The sequence below is a fragment of the Elephas maximus genome, chromosome 1 (genome assembly GCF_024166365.1).
Source record: "Elephas maximus indicus isolate mEleMax1 chromosome 1, mEleMax1 primary haplotype, whole genome shotgun sequence".
NCBI classification, from domain to species: domain Eukaryota; kingdom Metazoa; phylum Chordata; class Mammalia; order Proboscidea; family Elephantidae; genus Elephas; species Elephas maximus.
The window spans coordinates 29028049-29049260 of NC_064819.1; the positions used below are offsets into that span (position 1 = coordinate 29028049).

Consider the following 21212-nt stretch of genomic DNA (forward strand, 5'->3'; position numbering starts at 1 on the left):
AAAATGCTCAACTAGGAAATTAAGTTATCAAGGAACTTCTTGGCAAAAAGCTCAAAGCACATTTCCACCCCTCACCTCCTGTCCACCCCAGTCTCTCCCAGCTCATCCTGGTCAGTGCTGGGTCCAGGACTCAACCCAGGCTCCTTAAGGGCACTCAAATGTTTCTTGGGCTATAAACGACAAACCAAGCGCCCATTTTAAGAGTTGTGTAGGGTTTAGAGGCAAAAAAAAAAAAAAAGGAGGGCAATGTTTTGTTTAAAAATAATAATAAAATCCACTTTGCTTTCCGAATGGGGGCGGGAGAGGGCTGGTGACGCTGGGGCCCCCTTTGCTAGGGGCTCTCTGCTAACATTTGGCCATCTTCACCTGCACGGCTGGCGTTGGGGTGAATAACAGGGCACCCCACCAGAAGGAGAACAGGGGAGCTCGCTTAGGAGGCTCTAGCGGCCTGTGAGAGAGCAGGGTGCCGCCCCACGGCCTGCACCGGAGGGGGCAGAGGGGCGGACGGGGGAGAGGATGGCTTGTTTCCTGGAACACCCTGTGAAGCGTCTCAGCAATTGCAGTTAGTGCCCGATCGTTTGGCCGGAGCAGTTGCTGCTCGTCCTTCCCAGCTGCACTGGATCTAGCTCGCAAACGCACCATCTTGCATTCAGCACTTAAGTGGAAAACAAGCGCCCGGCCTGACTGCTTGCTGTTTAGAGGAATCCGTGTTTCCAGTGGGCTGACTGGTTGGTGCTGTCCCGGGAGACCATTTCTTGCGTTCTGACCCTCTCTCACTTGGGGTCCAGAACCCACTCTGGCGGAGGCGACCGACGCGGGGAGAAAAATGGGACTTGGTGGGGCCTTAGGCCTTGCGGGTAAAATAGGAACTAGAATGCGTTTGTGAGCTGAGACATTAAAGGGAGGCGCTGCTTCTTCTTCCCCACTGGAAACCTGGTTAAAAGAAATGAAGGCCTCGCTGGAAGGTAGTTAAGATTAGAGGGCTCGGTTTCCGTTTTCTGTGTTTCTGTGGGCCGGACGCCCAGGTCGGTCAGCGAGTTTCTTTCTGGGTGGAATGACGAATTCCTCTCGCCTGAATCCTAAAATGATAACTTTGCTTCGCGCTGCAGCTGCGAGTGTCCGGGGCCTGGCGGCCCCATCCCGGCCCTGGGCTTGCTGGGGGCAGGGGTGGGGACGAGCGGGGCTGGGGGCGCCGGGCCGCAGTGCACAGCCGGGACAGCGGCGAGGAGGGCAGTTCGGCCTGCTCCTCCCGGCCTCGGCCCCTTTAAGTGCTTCACTGACTCAGCTAAGCTTCCCCCTCAGGTCGCGTTTTTTATGAATGAAAAACGTCCTTACATTCATTATATAAACAAGCCTGAGCTGATTGGACAATGGCCCCCGGTGCATACATTATGTAAAGCAGACCCTGAGGGGGTGGGGAGGGACGCACCATTGGCCAATGGGAGCCGGAGTTGGTGGGGCGGCTCGGCTGGATTTGCCTGCAGACAGGGTAAACAAGGGGTGATGGACAACCGCGGGAGCGGCCCCAGACCAATGGGAGCGAGCCAGGCCTAGGGCCGCGGACCAATGGCGGCCTGAGGAGCGGGGGGCTGCGGGGGGCCGGGCCAGCGCTCAGCCTGGTTGGCAGCTGCGGCACAGAGTCCGGGCACTGGTGCGCGGAGCGGTTCAGCGTCCGCGGAGCGGTGCGGCCCAGCCTTTCGCCTCGGCGCCCAGGCCCGGTGCGCGCGTGCGTGAGCGCGCCTGCGCCGCCGGGACCGCTGCAAGCGGAGAGCCACCGCCTCAGGTGAGGGGGTGGCCGGAGCAGGTTGGAAGGGCCCCGTGGCCGAGAGTTCACGGGCTGATTCGCAGTCCTTGGAGTCGGGTGCACTCTATGTCAGGGGCGAGCCCCCCGGCGCTGACCGCCCCCTTCTCCCGTGGCCCGGCCCGGTTCGTCCAGTTGGATTCCTGGGAGGCGTAGGGCGGGGGCGGCTAACGGTTCCGGAGCGCGCCGCAAGCGGGTGTCCGCGCGTGGCGGGGGAGGCGCGCAGGGCGCGCGGTGCGGGGGCTCCCGGGCGGGGTGGGGGCGCGGAGCGGCGGGCCCCGTCCCTGGAGACCTGAGAGCCGCGGAGGGACTTGGAGGCTCGCGAGAAGAGGCGCTGGGTGAAGCTTTGCAGTTGGAGGAGGGGGTAGGAAGCAGCTGGGCGGGGGGGCGGTGCGAGGAGGTGTCTTCCCCCGGGGCCCCAGAGAGGGTTAAGTGACACAGGCGTGTGCAGCCTGCGGGGCTGGGGGTCGCCCAGGAACTTATGCAGCCTTGCAAGTTCCAGGTGGTGGAAGGGGACACCCATTCCCCTTCCTTGCGCCCCGGAAGACTGAGAAATTGGGGAGCTCGGAGCATCGGCCTGGGGATGGTGGAAAAAAATGGGGGGGGGTAGGGAACGGAGAGATGCTGGAGCCCCGGACCGGATTCGGGGTCTGCCCGCACTTCCGGAGGGGAAGGAGCCTCTGGAGGCAGCTGAACGCCTGGTCGAAGAGAGGGTGCCCAGGAAAGATGTTGGTTTTTTCTTTTTTTTTGGTGGGGGGTGGTAGCTCCTGCGCCGCAGCTCGTTTTCCTGAATGTGGGTGACTTTATGAATGAAGCGGGTTTCCTTGGTTGGCTGGCTGCTCCCTGCGGCTGGGTTTTTTCTTTTTTTTTTTTTTCTTTTCTCTTTCTGTGAATGAAGCATTGAGCTGGCTTCCTAAAGCGCTGGGGTGAGGGGCCTGCGTCGGAGGCTGGGCGTGCATTGGGAGTGGGGGCGGGGGTGCAGCCGAAGGAGTTTTCATGAATGGGAAAGGCTGGGAATTGGGTGGCAGTGTGTCTTGTTTTGTGAATGGGGCCCCGCGCGAGGGCTCCAGTTACAGCTTCTACCTGGTGTGGCGGCCGCAGCTCGCTTTCCATTCATAAAACCAGGGCGGCTGCGCGTCTCGGGGGAGGGGCGCGAGCTCGCCGCGCCGCCCTGGGCGAGCTTTCCTGGGGGCGCCCGCAAGGGGGGACACAAAGGAAGTGCTTTAACCCCCTGGATGAACTCAAGCCGGCCCTGCAGGCTTCTTTTTTTTTTTAATTACGTTTGGAACACAATTTTTCTAGCCCTTGAACTGTTTAAAAGATCCTCCAGGCCTCTTTTGGGTTCGTTTATGGCAGTTCATTTTTTTTTTATTAAAGGTATTTTTGTTCTTCGTGGGTGAGGTATTTTGCAACGGATGTCATCACGAGACTCAGAAAGTATCTACCGTTCCTGTCTTCTGTCCCCCTGCAGACATTTACAGAGTTCTTAAGGCCACTGTTTAAGATGACAGATTTTTGAAGTTTACACAGGGCTGGTTTTCACGCCCCTAAACTCACTGCTGAGGTTGCTCTGGTTTTGCATGCGGATTGGTGACACTGGAGAGAGCGGTTTTATTCTGAAAGTTTTCGCGCTGTTTGGAAGGTAGGAAGGCAGGCTGGCGGGAGTGTTTTTCTAGGAAGTTATGGACTGTGTGCTGTTTCACTTCTCTCCTTCTCCCTTTGACTTTGAAAAATATCTGATGACTTGGGCCAAAGTGCTGAGAGGAGGCGGGCTGTGAAGGGTGTCCTTGCCTCTTGCCGACTGATGGAAATTTGACAGACCCCAGGCAGTGTGAAAAACACAATTGGATGGACTTGCCCTATGGGAAAAAGTTTCCTCTTCAGATTTCTATACAAGTTAAACAAAAATCATTTTGTAATCTACGAGCTTGGGGGGAGTGAGATTAATGTTTGCCTTCATTTTGTTGCCTTAACTGCATTTCTACTTGGAGAATAAAACAAAAGTGGCCAGGAGGAGAGTACCATCCTAAAACTGCAACCTCATTCCTCCCAAATTAGAAAAGGTCTCTCTCTCTTTGGATGCCCCCTCCGGCCTTTATTCCAGCCCTCCCCCAACACTTGCCAATGCTGGAATGAGTTTAAATTTTTTTTTTTGCATGTCTGGGAAAATTGACTTCACTGTAAGGAACAAACTGAAATTTTTTTTCTTTTTTTATGGATCTTTTGCTTTTCATGCATTTTTTTTAACACCCGTGGTAAAGATACGTTTAGAATAGGTGCAGTAGAATCGAGTTTTCTGTATGTATTACATTTTGAAGATACTTTGTTCTTTTAGAAGTTGGAGATACCAGATATCTCTGTAAGTTGCCATGGAAATATTTTTGACATTACAGACACTACACCTGCGTTTGGACAAAGGTTTTAAATACAGAGTTGTGTGTGGAAGATAAGTGAGCCTCTGACGGATATATTCCTGGAACTATATATAGTATTTTATCATTGACCTACAAAATACTTTTAGAAACACAATGTATGTCAGCTCTTAATTGCCAATAATTTAGCATACTTAAACCCAGTTTCTCTCCTTCCTGTCACTGTACTGTCAAAAGTTTAATTATCTCTTAAAAAAAAAAAAAGAAAAACCCAAAGGCTACAAATACTCTGGAAGATGTGTTGTTATATGGAAGAATCTGGAACTCACCCTTTTGTAATGAAAAGAAGCTCTTTTTTTAAGAGGAGAGAAGCAGTAGCAAACCTGTAATCATAACTGATCCAGAGAAAGAGAGAGGGCGTAAGTGCATTGTGTGTGTTTGAGGCTGTTAATCAAGCCTGGTGTTAGTCTGTAAAGCTTACACCTTGTGTGGGCTTTAAGTCTTCAGAGAAAGGTAGCGATTTTGCTCAGCCCTAAGGAAAAAGCAGCATAAAATTACTTCATCTTTTTTTTTTTTTTTCCTCAGTTAAAATCTTCCAAATTCTTATTACAGGAGGACCCTTTTCCCCCCAGAAACTACTCAATGCTGAAGCCTTTCAAAGTGATACTAGAAAACTTGGAAGCACCATGGATGGATTTTATGATCAGCAAGTCCCTTTTATGGTCCCAGGGGTAAGTTCATGCGGCTTTTGGTTTGTTTTGTTCTCCCTCTTCAAATATGAGTCTTCTCCTTACTGAGTTAGTGATGTGATCCCCTTTGGGCCCTTTTACTACACTTGAACCTTCACTGTCTGTTTGCTCCTTTCAGAAATCTCGATCAGAGGAATGTAGAGGCCGGCCTGTGACCGACAGAAAGAGGAAGTTTTTGGACACAGACCTGGCTCATGATTCTGAAGGTAGTGAATCTCTCCCCTCGTAGATTGTGGTGGCTTCCTCATATCGCTCCCAGTGTAAACGGCACATAGACTCTTCCTCCCCAGCTGAGGAATTTTCCTCATTTGGGCGTCTTCTGTGTTTAATTCCAGAGTTGTTTCAAGATCTCAGTCAACTTCAAGAGGCTTGGTTAGCTGAAGGCAAGTGTCTCAGTTGTCCTATTTCCCATACAAAACATTTTATTGTGCTTTTGAAATAAAACTTACAGGTCTAACATCAAAATCTCTTTTCCAGCACAAGTACCTGATGACGAACAGTTTGTCCCAGATTTTCAGTCTGATAACTGTAAGTACCTTTCTGCTGGTGGCGTGTTTGTTCTGAAATCGTTCGCTCTTGGACCATCCATGTCCAGAATCTTCTTTTCAGCTGTAACCAGCAGATTTGCGCAGATGTGGAATGCATTTCGTTTTGTTGTCCGGTAATTCAGAATTAACCCGGAAAACTTTTGTTTCGTTCCATGTGGATATTATTTGTAGGTGTTTTTAATTCCGTTGCAGGTAAGGTGACTGAACATAATTCATTTTGTATTTCTTTTTGCCTAAGAAGAATATTACAAGGCTTTAAGCTCAAAGTTACACATTAATTGGCATTCTGTATCAGTTGTTGGACTGAATGTCCATAAATCAGACATCTTCTGGCTTTTGTTGGTTGTTTTGTAATGAAGTCCTGAATGCGAATCATGAGCCTGATGTTTTAAAGGTGCAGAAAATAGTTAATGGAAGATTCCAGTTCATTATGGTTTCACCCAAACATATTGTTGATTTTGTTTCTAAGTGGATCCAGGGCGGCCATGGAGTCACCTGGTTTGTTTACTCTTATGTTCACATAGTTGCTGTGACTTGACCACTCAGAGAAGAGTAAAGCTCTTTCCTTAAAATGGTCATCAAGTGCTCATTTCTGAGATAACAAAATGCAGTAGGGAGGGCAAAGGTGGCTCTGAATGCTGGCAAGGGCCTAGCTAGATTTGCGCTGATATTTCAGGGCCGCCCTCAACAGGTTTGGGAGATTTTATGGTCCAGGCAGAGCTGTCAAGGACAAAGCTGGCTGATGAAATTTGAGCAGCACAGGGCAGCTCTAGAGAGCATTAGTCACCGGTGAATGAGCAGGTTTAAGAGAGGCCTGGAGAAAATGCAGCCTCTCTTGAGAGTTGCATCATAGAGAAATTCATGTCTCTTAGTCATAGTTTATAACAGCAAGCACCTGAGCCAGGCAAGGCTCTGATTTCTCATTTTGCACCCAGCAGATTCTTCCCAGCTTTGTTTTGTCTCTCTGTGTGTGTGTGTTTGTAAGTCACTGGGAGAGAGGATATCTTTGGGTTTAAATAAAAGCTGGGCATTCTAAATCATTAGAAAGAATGGAGGTTGCAGCTAAACATTCTTTAATGATAGGCATCATTTCCAAGGAACATTGCCCCGAGACTTTAAAAGGGAATAAACCGTAACTCACAGTTTCGTGGTTACCTTAGCGTCGTCACAGCTTGCTGTGGAAGTTTTCTGTAGGAAAGTAAACACACGTTACTTATTGCTCTTTGATTGTTTTCAAGTGATTGGGAAGCTTGCCACTGAAAGGCTAAAGACAACCCAAATTGGGTGTGTGTGTGTGTGTGTGTGTGTGTGTGTGTGTTTGCAAGATGAAAGAGGATTTGTAATCCAACTTTGTTTTGTGTTGACAGTTTGGCCCAGCTTCTCCACTTCTTGCTCAGAGCAGCATAAACTGCAGTCTGTTTGTGAGGTGGCTTTCTTGGCATAGACTCTTTGAAATGCTTCTATGACACTTTTGTTTCTCTGTAGCCCAAAGAGTTAAAGGGGAGGTGAGATGGCCATGTTCAGATTGGTTTCATGTGTTGAAGCAAGGGCACGTTCTTTAGAGAAAGATGTCAGCAAGCAGAATTTATAGTTGGAGAGAGATTTTTCTGTAGAAATAGGCTCAAGCGAAGGAATCAATAAATGTGTTTCGGCTCTTCAGAAATAATTCCTGCTCAGCAAATAGAATGTGCTCAATTGCTCAATTAAAATACCATACCTAAAATAGAGGTGCTTTGGAAGCTGTATGCTTACTAAGTATGATGTGTTTTCTACTTTGTTTGCTTTTTGCTTTAACTTCTTAAGGTTGAGCTTTCCTGTGTTTTAAGGATAAAACAGATGGTTAAGTCACCGAGAAAAGCCTGTTAATAATTCTTTTCCCCTCCCTGACTCTGATTTCTGGAAATACAGCTCAGAGAAGGATGAAACCAAAGAGATAGACTTGCGTAAATGGTAGACAGGAACACAAATGGGAGGTGGTATGTCCTTGAGCCTAGTTCTTGATGTTGCATTTGAAAGCAGTTCAGCCCGATGGGTGCGGAAGCTGGCAGAGCCCAGGGCTGGGCAGCAGAGTTTTCATTCTCAGTGGCCGCATTTCACAGCATTGTGTTGAGATCAGCTTCCACTCCAGTCGTCTTCTGGAAGAGCCCACGATCACTGCAGGGGAGGGGGAGAAACGCATTCAAACTGAATGAAGCCTTATGAGCTGGTTTGAGTCGCCCAACTAGTGAACTAAAACCAAACTTCCGTTTACTGGGTAAAGCAAACCTTTTCCCTAAACTCTGCTGCTTTTGCAGCCTGAGTAGCAGGAACATTTTAAAACAAATAGTCTTCTCTACCTTCCTGTTAACGATGATGAGATTATTTTTCATTTCTTTTTGGGGGTGCATATGTGTGTGTGTGTGTGAGACAGAGACAAATCCTAAGTAACGTGGGGAAATGTTTTTATTTTGGAATGGCACTGATTTGAAGATTATGGCTTACTTTTTTTGTAAACCATAGCTCAGCATCTAAAGAGACCATATTTTATAAGTTTCCTAGATTTGTGTTGCCTACCCGTAAGCATCCATCCCAAGTGTGATTTGAATATATCAGACCATTGTTCTCATAGGTCCTGTGGATATGCCCAGCTTACTTCCAGTTGTACAGTTTTCACCTCTGTCTCAGGCGTGTAGGCGTTAGTAAAGTATCCCCCACCTGGAAACCTTGAGGTCAAATTCATAGGATTAGAAAGTATAGCCTGTAGACCGTAGGGGGTCTGCCAAAAAGAACAAAACCAAACCCATTGCTGTTGAGTCGATTCCAACTCATAGTGACCCTATAGAACAGAGTATAACTGCCCCCTAGGGTTTCCAAGGAGCACCTGGTGGATTCAAACTGGTGATCTTTTTAGTTAGCAGCTGTAGCTCTTAACCACTATGCCACCAGGGTTTGTCCCCTGGCCCTGAGAAGTAACCCTGGCAATCCCAGATTGTTTGAGCAGCAAGTTCCTTTTACAGAAGTCTTACGCAACCCCCTCATTTTACAGAGGGGGATAATATAAGGTCCAGAGAGCTGGAGAGGTTTGAGACCAAGAAGGAGAGGTTAGGTGAAATAAGTAAGAAAAGTGTAGGCACTTCAGGAGGCTTGGGGGAGCCAAGAATATCAGTGATTTATTCTTTTCAAGAGCCAGTGGTTCTGAAGGTAGGGGGGGAATGAGGAAGAAAGAAAAGGATGCTGAAGAAAAGAATGAGGAGAACGTGGAAGGGTTATTTAACCTCGGCTTTTCATAGTGCCACTCTCAAAGCCTTTGTTAGCTAGTCCACTACCTTATCGCTGAGGGGGTGCTAAATGATTTGAAATCCTTCCTGTTTTGGAAGCATCCCAGGACTCTGAAGAACCCAAGACTTAGTGTTACCATGTATTTAAAAGAGCCATGTGTTTAACAAAATCTGTTTTCACGTAGCTTTAATTCAGTTAGGCTTATTAAAAACAACATATTTTTTTCTTACTCTTCTAGTCTCTTTGCTCTTGGTCCTCTAATGAAACCCAGCAGCCTTTGCAGTTCTTTTCATTTGGTAAGAGGGACTCTGGGTAGAGAATTCCACATCTGTGTCTGCCAGGCAGTACACTTACGTAGGAGCCAGAAGTAACAAAATCCTAGCATCAATCAAGAAATCACTGTTTATCCCTTGCACTTCAGGATCTTTCGGTTTTACAAGGTTAAGAGCTGGGTAGCATGATAAAACCAAGAATTTGTACTATCTACCATTTCTACCATCTAGTAGTATCATTGTTTTAATTTCAGTACCAGAAACAGTGTTACTGGTAGGAGTTTAGGGTATGCGATTCTCTACTGAGATACTGTCCCCTCCACACATTTCTTGGGTTTTAATGGCGGTAAAATCCATCCAGGCTCAGAAGCTGACAGCCCCCTCATGGGCGTATGGTTGCCCTTGAGGCAGCTTGGGCCCCATCTGTGCCCTGGCACACAGGGCTTCTCCACTTGGAATCCAAGGAGCACAGTCTTGTCATGTTGCAGTTCCCAGCTCTTGGACAAGGGCCAGGCATGCTGATGCCAGTACTGGATTAGGTTGCTTTTTTAAAAAATTCATTTTGTGAATTCATCAAGCTCATTGAACAGAGGCTTTGGTTGTCAGCTTCTCTCATAGTCCTAGTCTCCTAAGTGGCTCAGCTTAAAGGAGGGACACAATACTAGGGTGCATGTGTAGGTGTAACCATAGTGTAAGTGCACCTTTGGGCCTGGCATGTAGGTGACAATGGACTCAGCAACTCAGATGTTAGAGGGAGAAGAGCCCCCACATAAAAGGGCCCTCGATAGCAAATAAAGGAGGCTCCCCTGCCAGAAGGAGGAAGCAGCTTGGAGAAAATTGTAGCAGAGGGTGCAAGATTCCAGGGAGCAGAATAAGACCTAGCTATGGGTTTTTTTTTTAGCCAAAGGCCAGGAGTTCGAGGCTGATCTGCAAAACAGCCAAGGCATCGATCGAATCAGGAATGCTGTGGCCAGAAAGATGGAAGAGACGCTTCCAGGGGCACCATCTGAGGTCACTGAAAGGATGGGGGCAGGGAACAGGCAGGGCGAGGAGGTAAACGCAAGACCGTAAAAACATCCAAAGATGTTAAGAAACAAGAAACAGCCCAGGAGCTAAAACTCATCTCCTAGATTTGATTTTCCTAAAGTCATATGCTTCTTCCTGGAAACAGTCTAGTCGTGAGACCGGCTCCATCAGAGCCCCCTCAGGCTGATTACTGAAGCTTTGAAAAAAATCCCTGAGACACCAATCACGTTTTTAGCTCTATACTTTGCAATGCCTTAGAGTAGATTTCACCTGCAACCCCAGATGCCAGGACCCATCCCATTCGGTGTGTCATATTGTAAACCTATCAGGCCAGATCGAGAACCAGGAAGAGGACCTGTGAAACTGTAATAGGTAGCTGGCCCCCTCCCCCCATGGCAGCCAGAGAACAGGGGAGTGCCTCCAGAGACCCCTCCCCTGGGGAGGAAGCCAGGTGGCTCTCCATCTATCTCTTGGAGATGAACAGGAGAAGCCAAGAGGCTGGCGTCCAGAGAGAGCCATCCAGTAAAGCAAACCAGCTCACTCAAGGGCCAGGAAAAATACCACCGAAGTCTGTTTCTCTCAGCTGCTATTAACAGGCAGATTCTGAACACAGCAGCAGGAGAGAGTTTTTCTTTGGCCCGAGGGCACTTCCGGACCTTACTTCTAGCCGGCTTGCACACCCTTGCAGGTTTCAGCAAGGGTCTTGGCAAGTTGGGTCCCGGTGAGGGCGCAGAGCGGGCCGGCGCCGCTGCAGGGTTGCGTTTCTTACATAAACACGCACTGGGCCAGCAAGCGGCCCTGCGGCGACAGCTGGGCTCTGTGAGGTCCGCCCCGCGAGCTGAGCTCTAGATCCCCCCTCTGGCCCGAATGGAGCATTCCAAATTGATTGTGAATGGAAGGCGGGGCGCTTGCAGACTTTTTCAATGAATAACCAGACCCCATTGTGCAGCCTGCGGAAAAACAACCAAGGCGAACAACTCAGGGACTGTTAGAGGCATGCTGGTGATTGGCAGCTTGGAGAGCCTCCAAAATGAGTTTCCTTTGGGTCCCCTGCAGCTCCCTGGCTTCCAAGCCTGGGCTTAATGGGGTTCGAGTTTTTCGCTTAAGTGCTGATTTTAACCCTCAAGCAGCCAGGCTGATGGCCTGGGCTTGGGGGGAGGGGAGCGGGCTGTTACTGACCCATGAGACCAGCCGCGAAGTCCGCCTCCCGTTTCTTTGTCTGGATTTTAGACTGTAGCTGACTAAAGGGAGCGATAGGACAGGGTGGCTTAGCTTCCCCTGGAGAGAGGTGTTGGCACTTGATCTGAGGATATTGCTGCTCTTTTATCTCCTGCTTCCTGTGGGGCTGGGGCTGGAGTCCCTTGTGCAGAATCCTGCCTGCTCTACTTTCTGACTTCCAGTTTTCACTCCAGGCATGAAGTACTGGGGGGTTGCCTACCACAACGCTGCTATTTCTTGCTTAGATTTACATTTTAATCTGGGGGTGACCAAGCTGTCATTTCCCTCCTCCTGGGCCTCCTGTCTCCTGTTTCATTTTCCCCCTGTGGTCAGATAATTGTTATTTTAAAATGACACTTCTCAAACTGGTGCTCAGCAAGGGGGGAGCCTCACTATGGCTGCAGCCCATCGACTGGGCGCTGACCAAACACTTTGCCTGGAATGGCCATCCCAGAAGTACCAGAAAGAACACAGCCTCTGAGCAACCCCCAAACCAGAGTGACCTCCACTCTGGAACTAGACCAGGTCCTACCGGTTCACTTGCCTCAGTAACACCCGCCCTAAACATTCCCTAGCACCCTCGCCAACAGTCCACAGGCAGAATGGGTACACAGGCTTAGACCAGGGCTGTGTGTGATAACATAAAAAAGACAGTCAGTTCCCAAACAAAAACAAAACCTAATAGGTATGATCCAGTGCAGTTTCCTCCTCTATGATTTCCAAGAGCTCTTATTTCCTCCTCCTCATCCTCACAACCACAATAAGGCTGTTTGCATTTGTGTTTTTGCCGAAAGTATTTTTTTTTTCCCCTGAGATATTTCTTTTGCTGTAAATTGGCCTTAGACAGGAATGTTTTCCCATCTATATTAAAGAAAAGAACAGGCCTGGGCAGAGTGTCCTTTTGTGAGGGAGTTTGAAACCTCTCAGGAGGTGACCATAGATATCAGCTGAGTAAGAGAAGGCTGACATTTGTGCATCTCCTGAGAGGCTGAGGAGGACTTCAGCTTACATCAACACTTTTCAGCTGAGTGCCTGGAAATGCTTTGTAATTGCCTGAAAGGGCACTTAATGAGGGTCTTTTATACTTTTCCCATAGAAAGGGTAGGTTACACAGAGGGAGGGATGTCTTTTCCACGTGGTCACTCAAAGTGAAGGCCAGATCCTGGGATGCCTGCCCCAAGTTTCCAAATCTGAATTTTAATAGAGAACAATTTTTTTTTTTAACCATGCTGAAAGATTATCTTGAGTCAGAAAATTTCTGTCCCTCCTCAACTCCCCTTTTCCTCCTTTTCTTTCTCTCCCAGCCATGGAATCTCATTTCTTCAGGAATAGGGAGAAAACGGCATAGAGTTTTGATGTATTCTATATATGACGAATGTTAAACTTAGTCCTGTTTCCCAGTTTCCCTTCCTGTTGAAACAGGAAGTAAATGGTTTCTCTGAATGTCTTCAAAAGCAGAGGACCCTCTTCATATCCACCTTTGCCACAGCACTCTGTTCTGCACACACTGAATCCTTGGCAAATACTTGGTGGCTGAACCGTGCACACCACCACATTCGCTGTCTTTCCACAGCCCCCAGCACCAGCCCCCAGCACCAGCCGCTAGCTGATAGGGAAGTAACTCAGAAAAGGGTCTCAAAACCTGAGTTCCCAGAGTCCTTGGTATGATCTCAGACATAAACAACAAAACTAGTCAGAGCTGTTTCTCATTTTCTGTTTCCCCTTTTAAACACGTGCACCAGCCAGGTCTTCCTAGTGCCACTAATGCCATGTTTCCCAGGAAGCCTGTGTGTGCTAGAGAACAAGCTATAGTTTAGGGGCCCTTGACGCACTTGCTGAGTTTCTGCTTTTAGGGGAAGCGGGGCTATAGATAGAAGAGAATGGTTCTGGCGAGAGCAGCCAATTTCTCAAGAGTTTGGATTTTCTCCTGTTAAATTTTTAAGGATGGATTTCAAAATTTGAAGTTGAAGATGAAATTTTCTGCACTGCTGAAAACCTACTTCAAGGATCTTAACACTTGGCTTTAATGCCAGTTTAGATGAGATTTCTGGAAATTGAGAGTAAATTACAGGAGTGATGTTAAATCTCCAGGTTTAGTTTGGCCTTTTTTTCCTTCTAGGAAAAATGCCCTGGTTCTCATTTTCCTTTTACCTAGTGGCCCTTTGAGGTTAAAATATGCGGTTGAAGTATCGCCCACAGTGCAGAATCCATCCTGTTGTCTCCAGCAAGGCTGGAGATGGGAGAACAGGAGTCTGTTTAGACTTCTTACTCTGAAAAGTGAAAAAAAAAAGTTATCACATTGGTAAAAGTTGAATAATATTACAATTCTTTGAAAAGCTCCTGTTGGCAAATACTCAACCGTGGGTCTGAAAGGAGCCCTGGTGGCACAGTGGTTAAAGTGCTCGGCTGCTAACCAAAAGGTCAGCAGTTCGAACCTCCCAGCTGCTCCATGGGAGAAAGATGTGGCTGTCCGCTTCCGTAAAGATTTACAGCCTTGGAAACCCTGTAGGGCAGTTCTACTCTGTCCTGTAGGGTCACTATGAGTCGGAATTGACTCGTCTTTTATCCTGCCAGGCTCTTTAGCAGGAAGGTAACCAAACTACCCAGGTGCAAGCCAGCACTGTGGACTGTTGGTTGGAAAAGACCTATCCCATGGGGTATTCAAAGGGAGGCTGGGCATTAAAACCCAGAAGAACGAACTTATTTTTACCCCCACTCTCCTCAGAGTGAGCTCTGTATACTTGGATAATCCTTTTACTCAATGGTTAAATACTTTGGGCTCTCCTTCTAGAAACTGAGTCAAAATGGTGAGTATGATTGGAAGAGGAATATAGTAGTTATGTTGGGGATGTGACCCTTTTATGCCATTAGATATATTCATTGTGTACAAAATATTTGTTATGAAGGAGCCCCATATCTATTTATACACGAGCCCTGCCTCAATCACTGTTGTTAGGATCGGCGAGACCTTTGAAGAAAAGGAACTGCACAAATCCAAGCTATTTCAGGACTAATACTAAAGTGTAGAGAGAGTGTGGAAACCTGGTGGGGTAGTGGTTAAGTGCTACGGCTGTTAACCGAAAGGTCAGCAGTTTGAATCCACCAGGCGTTCCTTGGAATCTCTATGGGGCAGTTCTACTCCATCCTATAGGGTCATTATGAGTTGGAATCAACTCAATGGCAACAAGTTTTTTGTTGCTGTTTTTATTAGAGTATAAATTTAAAGGAAGTAAATCTGAATCTTGTACTTCTGGGTGAAAAAAAAAAGCAGAACAAAACGAAAAGAATCTCCACTACCACTGGCATTATTTTCCATATTTGATAATAGAATTTTTCTGTTTGGGAATGACTATTTGAGAGATGCAATTTTGTACTGAGAACAAAGGGCAGATGCTCAGTGTTAAGACAATTGTTCTTACCTGTTCAGCACCAGTGAGTCAGGACATTTCTGATTCAGTACATCCATCCAAGGTGGCTATCTTAGTCATCTAATGCTGCTATAACAGAATTACCACAAGTGGATGGCTTTAAGAAACAAATTTATTCTCTCACAATCTAGGAGGCGGGCAGTCTGAATTCAGGGTGTCAGCTTCTGGGGAACACTTTCTCTTTTGCCTCTGGGGAAGGTCCTTGTCATCAGTCTTATCTTGGCCTAGGAGCTTCTCAGCTCAGGGACCGGGGTCCAAAGGATGAGCTTTGCTCCCAGCACTGCCTTCTTGGTGGTATGAGGTCCTCCTGTCTCTCTGCTTGCCTTTCTCTTTTATATCTCAAAAGAGATTGACTCAAGATGCAACCTAATCTTGTATATCTAATCCTGTCTTATTAACATAACTGTCTCTAATCCTGCCTCATTAACATCATAGAGGTAGGATTTACAACACAGGAAAATTACATCAGGTGACAAAATGGTAGAGAATCACACAGTACTGGGAATCATGGCCTAACTAAGTTGACACATATTTTTGGGGAACACAATTCAATCCGTAACAACGGGCTTCTCTTACATGACCACTTCTTTGGAAGAGGAGAGGAGAAATATTAATACAAAGAATCTCTTTTTCCTTCTATTTTGGCCAGACTTAGAGAAGAAACCTTTAAACATTACCTGTGCCATTATTAGTAGTGACAGGTGAAGAAAGAAGGAAGGACAAGTGCAATATCCCAAATTCCATTTAGCAATCAGTCCTCCTAGTCGATTCCCAGGGACGTTCCCAGTCCCCTTCTCTACCCTGGCAAATTTGCCACTGGACCATGTGTTGCCCTTGTCAGTCCTTCTACTCCTAAGGTCTACAACAGGCCACTCTGGCTCCCTGTCCACAGGCCCATCACCCTGGGCTCCTCCCAGGGCCTTCTCACCCTTTAGAGGGCTGGAGCAGCTTCCAGTCACATGCAAATGAAGGAGCAAATAGACAGCCTTGAGAACTACTTTTGCTCTTCCTAGCCAAAACCATCCTTCCTTTGTCTTCCCACCTGTCTGTCCTGTAGGACCGGGGTGTCATCCTTGACCCAGATTGCTTTTTCTCTTTGGAAGGGGAGTGAAAGTTAGAGGAAGACTTGCGTTCTCCCTGGGTGTTAGAGTGGCCTCCACATTTTGACCTTTTCCTCATTTAGCCCAGCAGGCTTAAGAGCCAAATCTTTGGTCAGCCTGAATGGTACTATCCCACCTGTTGGGTTACAGTTGTATGTTATACAATGATACCCCCAACGTGACTTTCATAGGCAAAATGAGCCTTTTCTTCTCTGACCACCACTGTTTCAGTTGGTGATTTCATCTTGGGATATTATGTGCTGGTTCTGCGGCCCAGCTGCTGCCATTGTCTGGCCTCCTGGCAGGGAAGGAAGAATTTTTCTTGGTGGTTGTAATCATCAAGCTGGGGCTCACAGAAGCAAATCTCCAGATCATGAAATAATATCAACATTATAGTTCAAATAATACTATTCCAACAGTGTAAGAATCCTCCGTTTAAAGCCCTTTCCTGTGAAGTACAGCCCCCTTACCAAGTCATTCCCCTTCCCCCACAAAGAAACTAAAGTCCCTTTATAAGTATGAAACAACAATTTTCATTTTTTCCTGCTTTTACCGGAGTCAAGAGGGCTTTGTTCTGGGGTCTAATGGAAGCTAGTCTGGGGTTTCCTGAGCTGGAACTGCCAAGTTGCTTTACCACCTTCACAGCTGGATTTCTCTACTCTGGAAATTATCTTGTATCATATAATCCACGTTCCAGGGAACAGTGAAGCCACAAAACACTGGAACACCAGCCCTATACAAATAAAACTTAGAAACAGCTCCATCTCCAGAGCCAGTGGGAGGACTGCAGCAACGTAGCATCTAAGCTGCAACCCTCCACAGCCAGCATTTCCGCAGAGAATGCAACGTTCTACAAGCCCTGATACATCGCACATGTCACAGCCTAGCCCCACATTGCTGTTGTCAGCTCAAGTCTATAGCAGAGATTTAGCGCTATCTGAGGTAAACAAAAAATGGAAGAGAGACTTCCAGAGCATGGCCTCATGGTTTTAACTTCTTCACGGTATCAGTTGTGTTAGCTAATTAAAAACCCAGGTGGGGAAAATTCCATCAGTAAATAGCTAATTCCTGTATCCTGGAAGAAATTCTGATACCTTTGCAGGTGGCCTCTTAGAGGTATTTCAGATAACGCTATCTCCTAATGCTATTATGTATTTGTAAAGCTGGATTTGTTCTTTTCTAATCTCGTCCTCTTCCCTTTAATTTCTGACTCTGAGATTCAAGGCCTCTGGATTTCTGTGTTTCTGTCACCCCTTTTGTGAACTGAGTGTGGGTTCTCCAGAGACAAAGTCTCAGCTCTATCTTTTGAGCAAGGGGCCCTCATTTTTAATAGGTGCGCACCAACAAAATTCCTGGGCTTGTACCCCAAAATCCTTCCCAGAAGGGTTCCTGGCTCTTGAATTTCCAAACACTTGGTATAAAAAAAAAAAAAAATTTTTTTTTTTTTTTTGGTATAACTTCCAGCTATTCTTATGTGCAAGAAAAGTGCCTTCTTCCCCCACCTCTATTCCGACTATAGCAAGACTTGGCTACAATTTCCTTGATTATTATTTCATTCTGGTATTCCCCAGCATTTTCTTACAAGGTCGTCAGGACGTAAAGAACTTGAATCTGCCGTTTAGGTTGATCTAGTTCCTATGCCAGTGTAACCCTAACCCTGTTTGTTTTTTCTGTCTTCTTCCATAGTCTATATCATGATTATAAATTCAAAGCCTTTTTTGCTTAAGCTGTTTGTATTAACCCAAGTTTCTGAGCTTTTAGCTCTAAATCATGCACAATGGGAGTGGTATTTTGTCCACACACCAACTCCTAAAGCCCCTCTTCTGCTGACTGTAGTCCTCCTCCCCCCCCCCCCACCGTGTAGGAGAAATCTGATTCCTGAAGCCAGATATTCCAGGAACCAGCTTTATCAGTTCCTAACTTGAATCTTTATTATCGTACAGAAGATAATATTGGCCAGGAAGCATTCTATAATTGTTCATTGATGAATTCGGCCACCCCATGGTTGACCCTATACCCTGTTTTTGTTGTTAGGTGCCATCGAGCCACTGACTCATAGCTCCCTATGTACAACAGAATGAAATACTGCCTGGCCCTGTGCCATTCTCAAAATCATTGCTGTGTTTGAGCCTGTTGTCGCAGCCGTTGTGTCATCCATCTCGTTGAGGGTATGATGTCCTTCTCCAGGGACTGGTCCCTGCTGATAACATGTCCAAAGTACATGAGACAAAATGCCATCCTCGCTTCTAAGGAGCATTCTGTCTGTAGGACTTCCAAGACAGATTTGTTTGTTCTTCTGGCAGTCCGTGGGTATATCCGATATTCTTCACCAACACCGTAATTCGACTGCATCATTTCTTCTTCAGTCCTCCCTTATTCACTGTGCAGCTTTCACATGCATATGAGGCAATTGAAAATACCATGGCTTTGGCTTGGGTTAGGCACACCTCGGTCCTCAAAGTGACAAGAGTGGCCTTCTTCATGTGTAAACGCACGGTTTTGACATCCTTAGCACATCTGCTCTTGGCATATTAGCCAACCATGAGAAACAGCATTTGGTTCCCCATGTATCTTGCAGAAAATGGAATATGTTATCTGTTTCATTGACTTATTTTTAAGACATTACTACTATATTTGTTTTGTCTCTCTCTTTGTATATATGTTTTTTTTTTTTCTGTATAGCAAGTTGTAGAAATTACTTTTCACCACTAAATACTTTAGCAGGCATCTCCAAAGATGAAAGACATCCTCCTACATAGCTTAAGAAAATTAACTTCTATTCAGTAAATCTTATCTAGCATATAGTCCATATTCATAATTCTCCAACTCTCCCCCCCAAATGTTCTTTATAGCTGATGGTGTTGTTTTTATTTATTATTTCTTATCTAGGATTTCATTAATAATATATTACATTTAATGTTATACCTTTTTTGTCTTCTTTAATCTAGAAGTCTCCCTACTTTTTTTTCCCCATGACGTTGTCTTTTTTGAAGAGTCCTGACCAGTTTTTTCACAGCTGCTGACTTTTTTAGAGTACTCTTTTATAGGATATATAGAAATTCAAACACAGTCTGTCCCTAGAACGTACAGAAATGCTGACATCAGGCCTGAAAGTCCCCTGTGTTTGTTTCCCCTTAAAACACTGGTAAGAGCAGAGCCAGTCAGATGGAGCTCATTGGGGTAGAGGTGGTTTGAACAAGTTTGAGGAAAGGGCTTTTGGGGAACTCATTAAAACTTATCACCACTTTTAAATAGTTGATTTTACTATTTATGGATGATTTTTCACTATATTCAATTTGAGAACGTGTGCTCACAAAGGTTAGCGGGGTCAAATATTCAAGAAAATGACATATTACCCCATATCTGCTCTAATTCTGCTTTTAGAACTTGCCCCTCCAACTCAATTAGGTAACATTTCAGATGTGTGTTTTCGGGAACTATTGCCAGGCAGGATCAGTGTTAACCATTTGAACCAGTTGGAGCATGCCTCTTAATTTGGTTTGAAAACCCAAAAGGCATCTCCTTTTCCAGATACTCCTTTTAAACTACCAGAACCTATCTGCTTACCTTTTTTCCCCTCGAGCTCCTTGGTTCCCAGAACAGGGTGTTATCTACTATTGCTGTCATTCACTAGTGCTGCTGTAGGAATTACAAAGAACATTGAGATACCAATAATATGTTTTGGGCCTGAAATGAGTTTCTAATCCACTCAGCCCTAAAATAAATATTTCTGACCCTTCTTATTAATATGGTAAACCTTAAAAAATAAGCCTTATTCTATCTACGTTTTTTTCCCCTTACTAACTAACTGGCAATTTGAGTTTTGTCTCAGTAGAGGACAGAAGGCAAGAGCTAAGGAAAGGCAGTGTTATGTTGTACAGTAGACCCTTTGGCTTTGTTTTTTTTTTTTTGCTTTTTAAACCATGGAAGCCAGGGGACACTGCCTCTGGCTACTTGAAGCCCACTGGTATTTGCCAGCAGGGTACTCAGACAAGTTAAGGAGAAATCAAAGGAGAAGAAGCCACGCCTGTTCTTCCCTGGTGGGTCCTTCAGCTCTGTTTTGCCAGCACCATTTTATTATTCGTATGTCTATACTGTCTCTTGGAGCCCTGTTGGTGCAGTGGTTTAGAGCTCTGCTGCTAACCAAAAGGTCAGCAGTTTGAATCCACCAGCTGCTCCTTGGAAACCCTATGGGGCGGTTCTACTCTGTCCTATAAGATCACTATGAGTCGAAATTGACTCAACAGCAACGGGCTTGGTTTTTTGTTTTTTTTTAAATACTGCCTCTTTTCCCATGTAGCACAGTAAAATGGGAAACTTCCCTCTGCCTGATATTGATAGTCTCTTCCTCTGCCTTATTTCATCACGTGCATTTCCAGCGACCAAAGAACATTATGGGCAAAGAACCTTCTCCCCCCGCCCCCCCCATTCTTGAATTAAGCAGTACATAATTCTTCCTCTGGAGGGAAATGAGGTACAATGATAGGCCAAGAGCAATGACCAGATCTGGTGGTCAAGAAAGTAGTAAGTTTATGAAAAGGACTTTACTTTAGGATTACGTAATGATCTGGAATCCCAAGAAATCTCTGACTTAACTGTTCATGTACATCTTACATCATGTTAAGAGTGCTCCGCGAGGCTCAGGAGACATAGCCTTGTCACCTGAGACACAGCCTGGCGGACAGTCTGCCAGTTGGAGGCAGGTGTTAGTATTCTGGTCAACTTCCGCCATGAGACGCAGCTTTCCATATAAAGTAAGAGGATCATGGCCATTGAGTGTGACCAAATACGGTACTCCCCTGAGGTCAGGCCTGCACAGCTGATTTGGGAAAGATGAGTCTACCCCGGATGTAGGTAATGAAACTGAAGAAGGGAGGAAGAAAGCCCCACAACAAAACCTGAAGGATAACAACTGGTAGAAGACAGGCAACGCCTGTGTGTGTGACGTCGGAGAGATAAGGGTGGGTTTGGTGGCTCTCCCCACGCAAACTGCAGTATAAGTCACCGGCAGTTTCTTTAATGCTCAGCACCTATGTAAACTGTTGTATGTATTCACAACAAAGCCTGTGTCAAATTGAAACTTTGATAATTATAAAACACCAAAGGAAGACCCTATTAGACAAGGTGGTTTTTGTCTTTCTGGAAAAAAAAAAATCTGTTTAAATTGAACTGTCGTTCATCATAACATTCAACAAAAACGTTTTCCTTTGGTGTAATCCTTGGTACTGTAACAGTAAAGCTCACTGCTAGCACTGGTATTGGGGTGGGGGGGCGCTGCCTTGGACGGAGTCCACAGGCCTGAACTTGTGGGCAGGAAGTAGGTTTTGTCAGTGGAGTGAATTATTATTTCTCTTGGACAGACCAGCTTGTCTACTTTTTCTGTTTCAAGACAGCCATGTTAATTCTCTGGAAGACTGCTTCTATACCATTAGAGAAAAAA

The 21212-nt window shown here is 46.0% G+C and overlaps 1 protein-coding gene across 5 annotated transcripts in view; it reads left to right on the forward strand.

Annotated features, from left to right (window-relative positions):
• Positions 1-580: 580 nt before the first annotated feature.
• Positions 581-21212, forward strand: part of ETV5 (ETS variant transcription factor 5) — a 58898-nt gene continuing 38266 nt past the window's right edge. The window contains exons 1-6 of one of the 5 annotated variants that reach the window (XM_049880883.1): positions 1646-1783; positions 3273-3443; positions 4786-4904; positions 5041-5128; positions 5258-5305; positions 5400-5450. In XM_049880883.1, coding sequence (XP_049736840.1) covers positions 4860-4904; positions 5041-5128; positions 5258-5305; positions 5400-5450 — 232 coding nt within the window. In that variant the 5' untranslated portion in view covers positions 1646-1783; positions 3273-3443; positions 4786-4859. The other 4 variants (XM_049880891.1, XM_049880898.1, XM_049880864.1 and 1 more) reach the window with 4 other exon arrangements.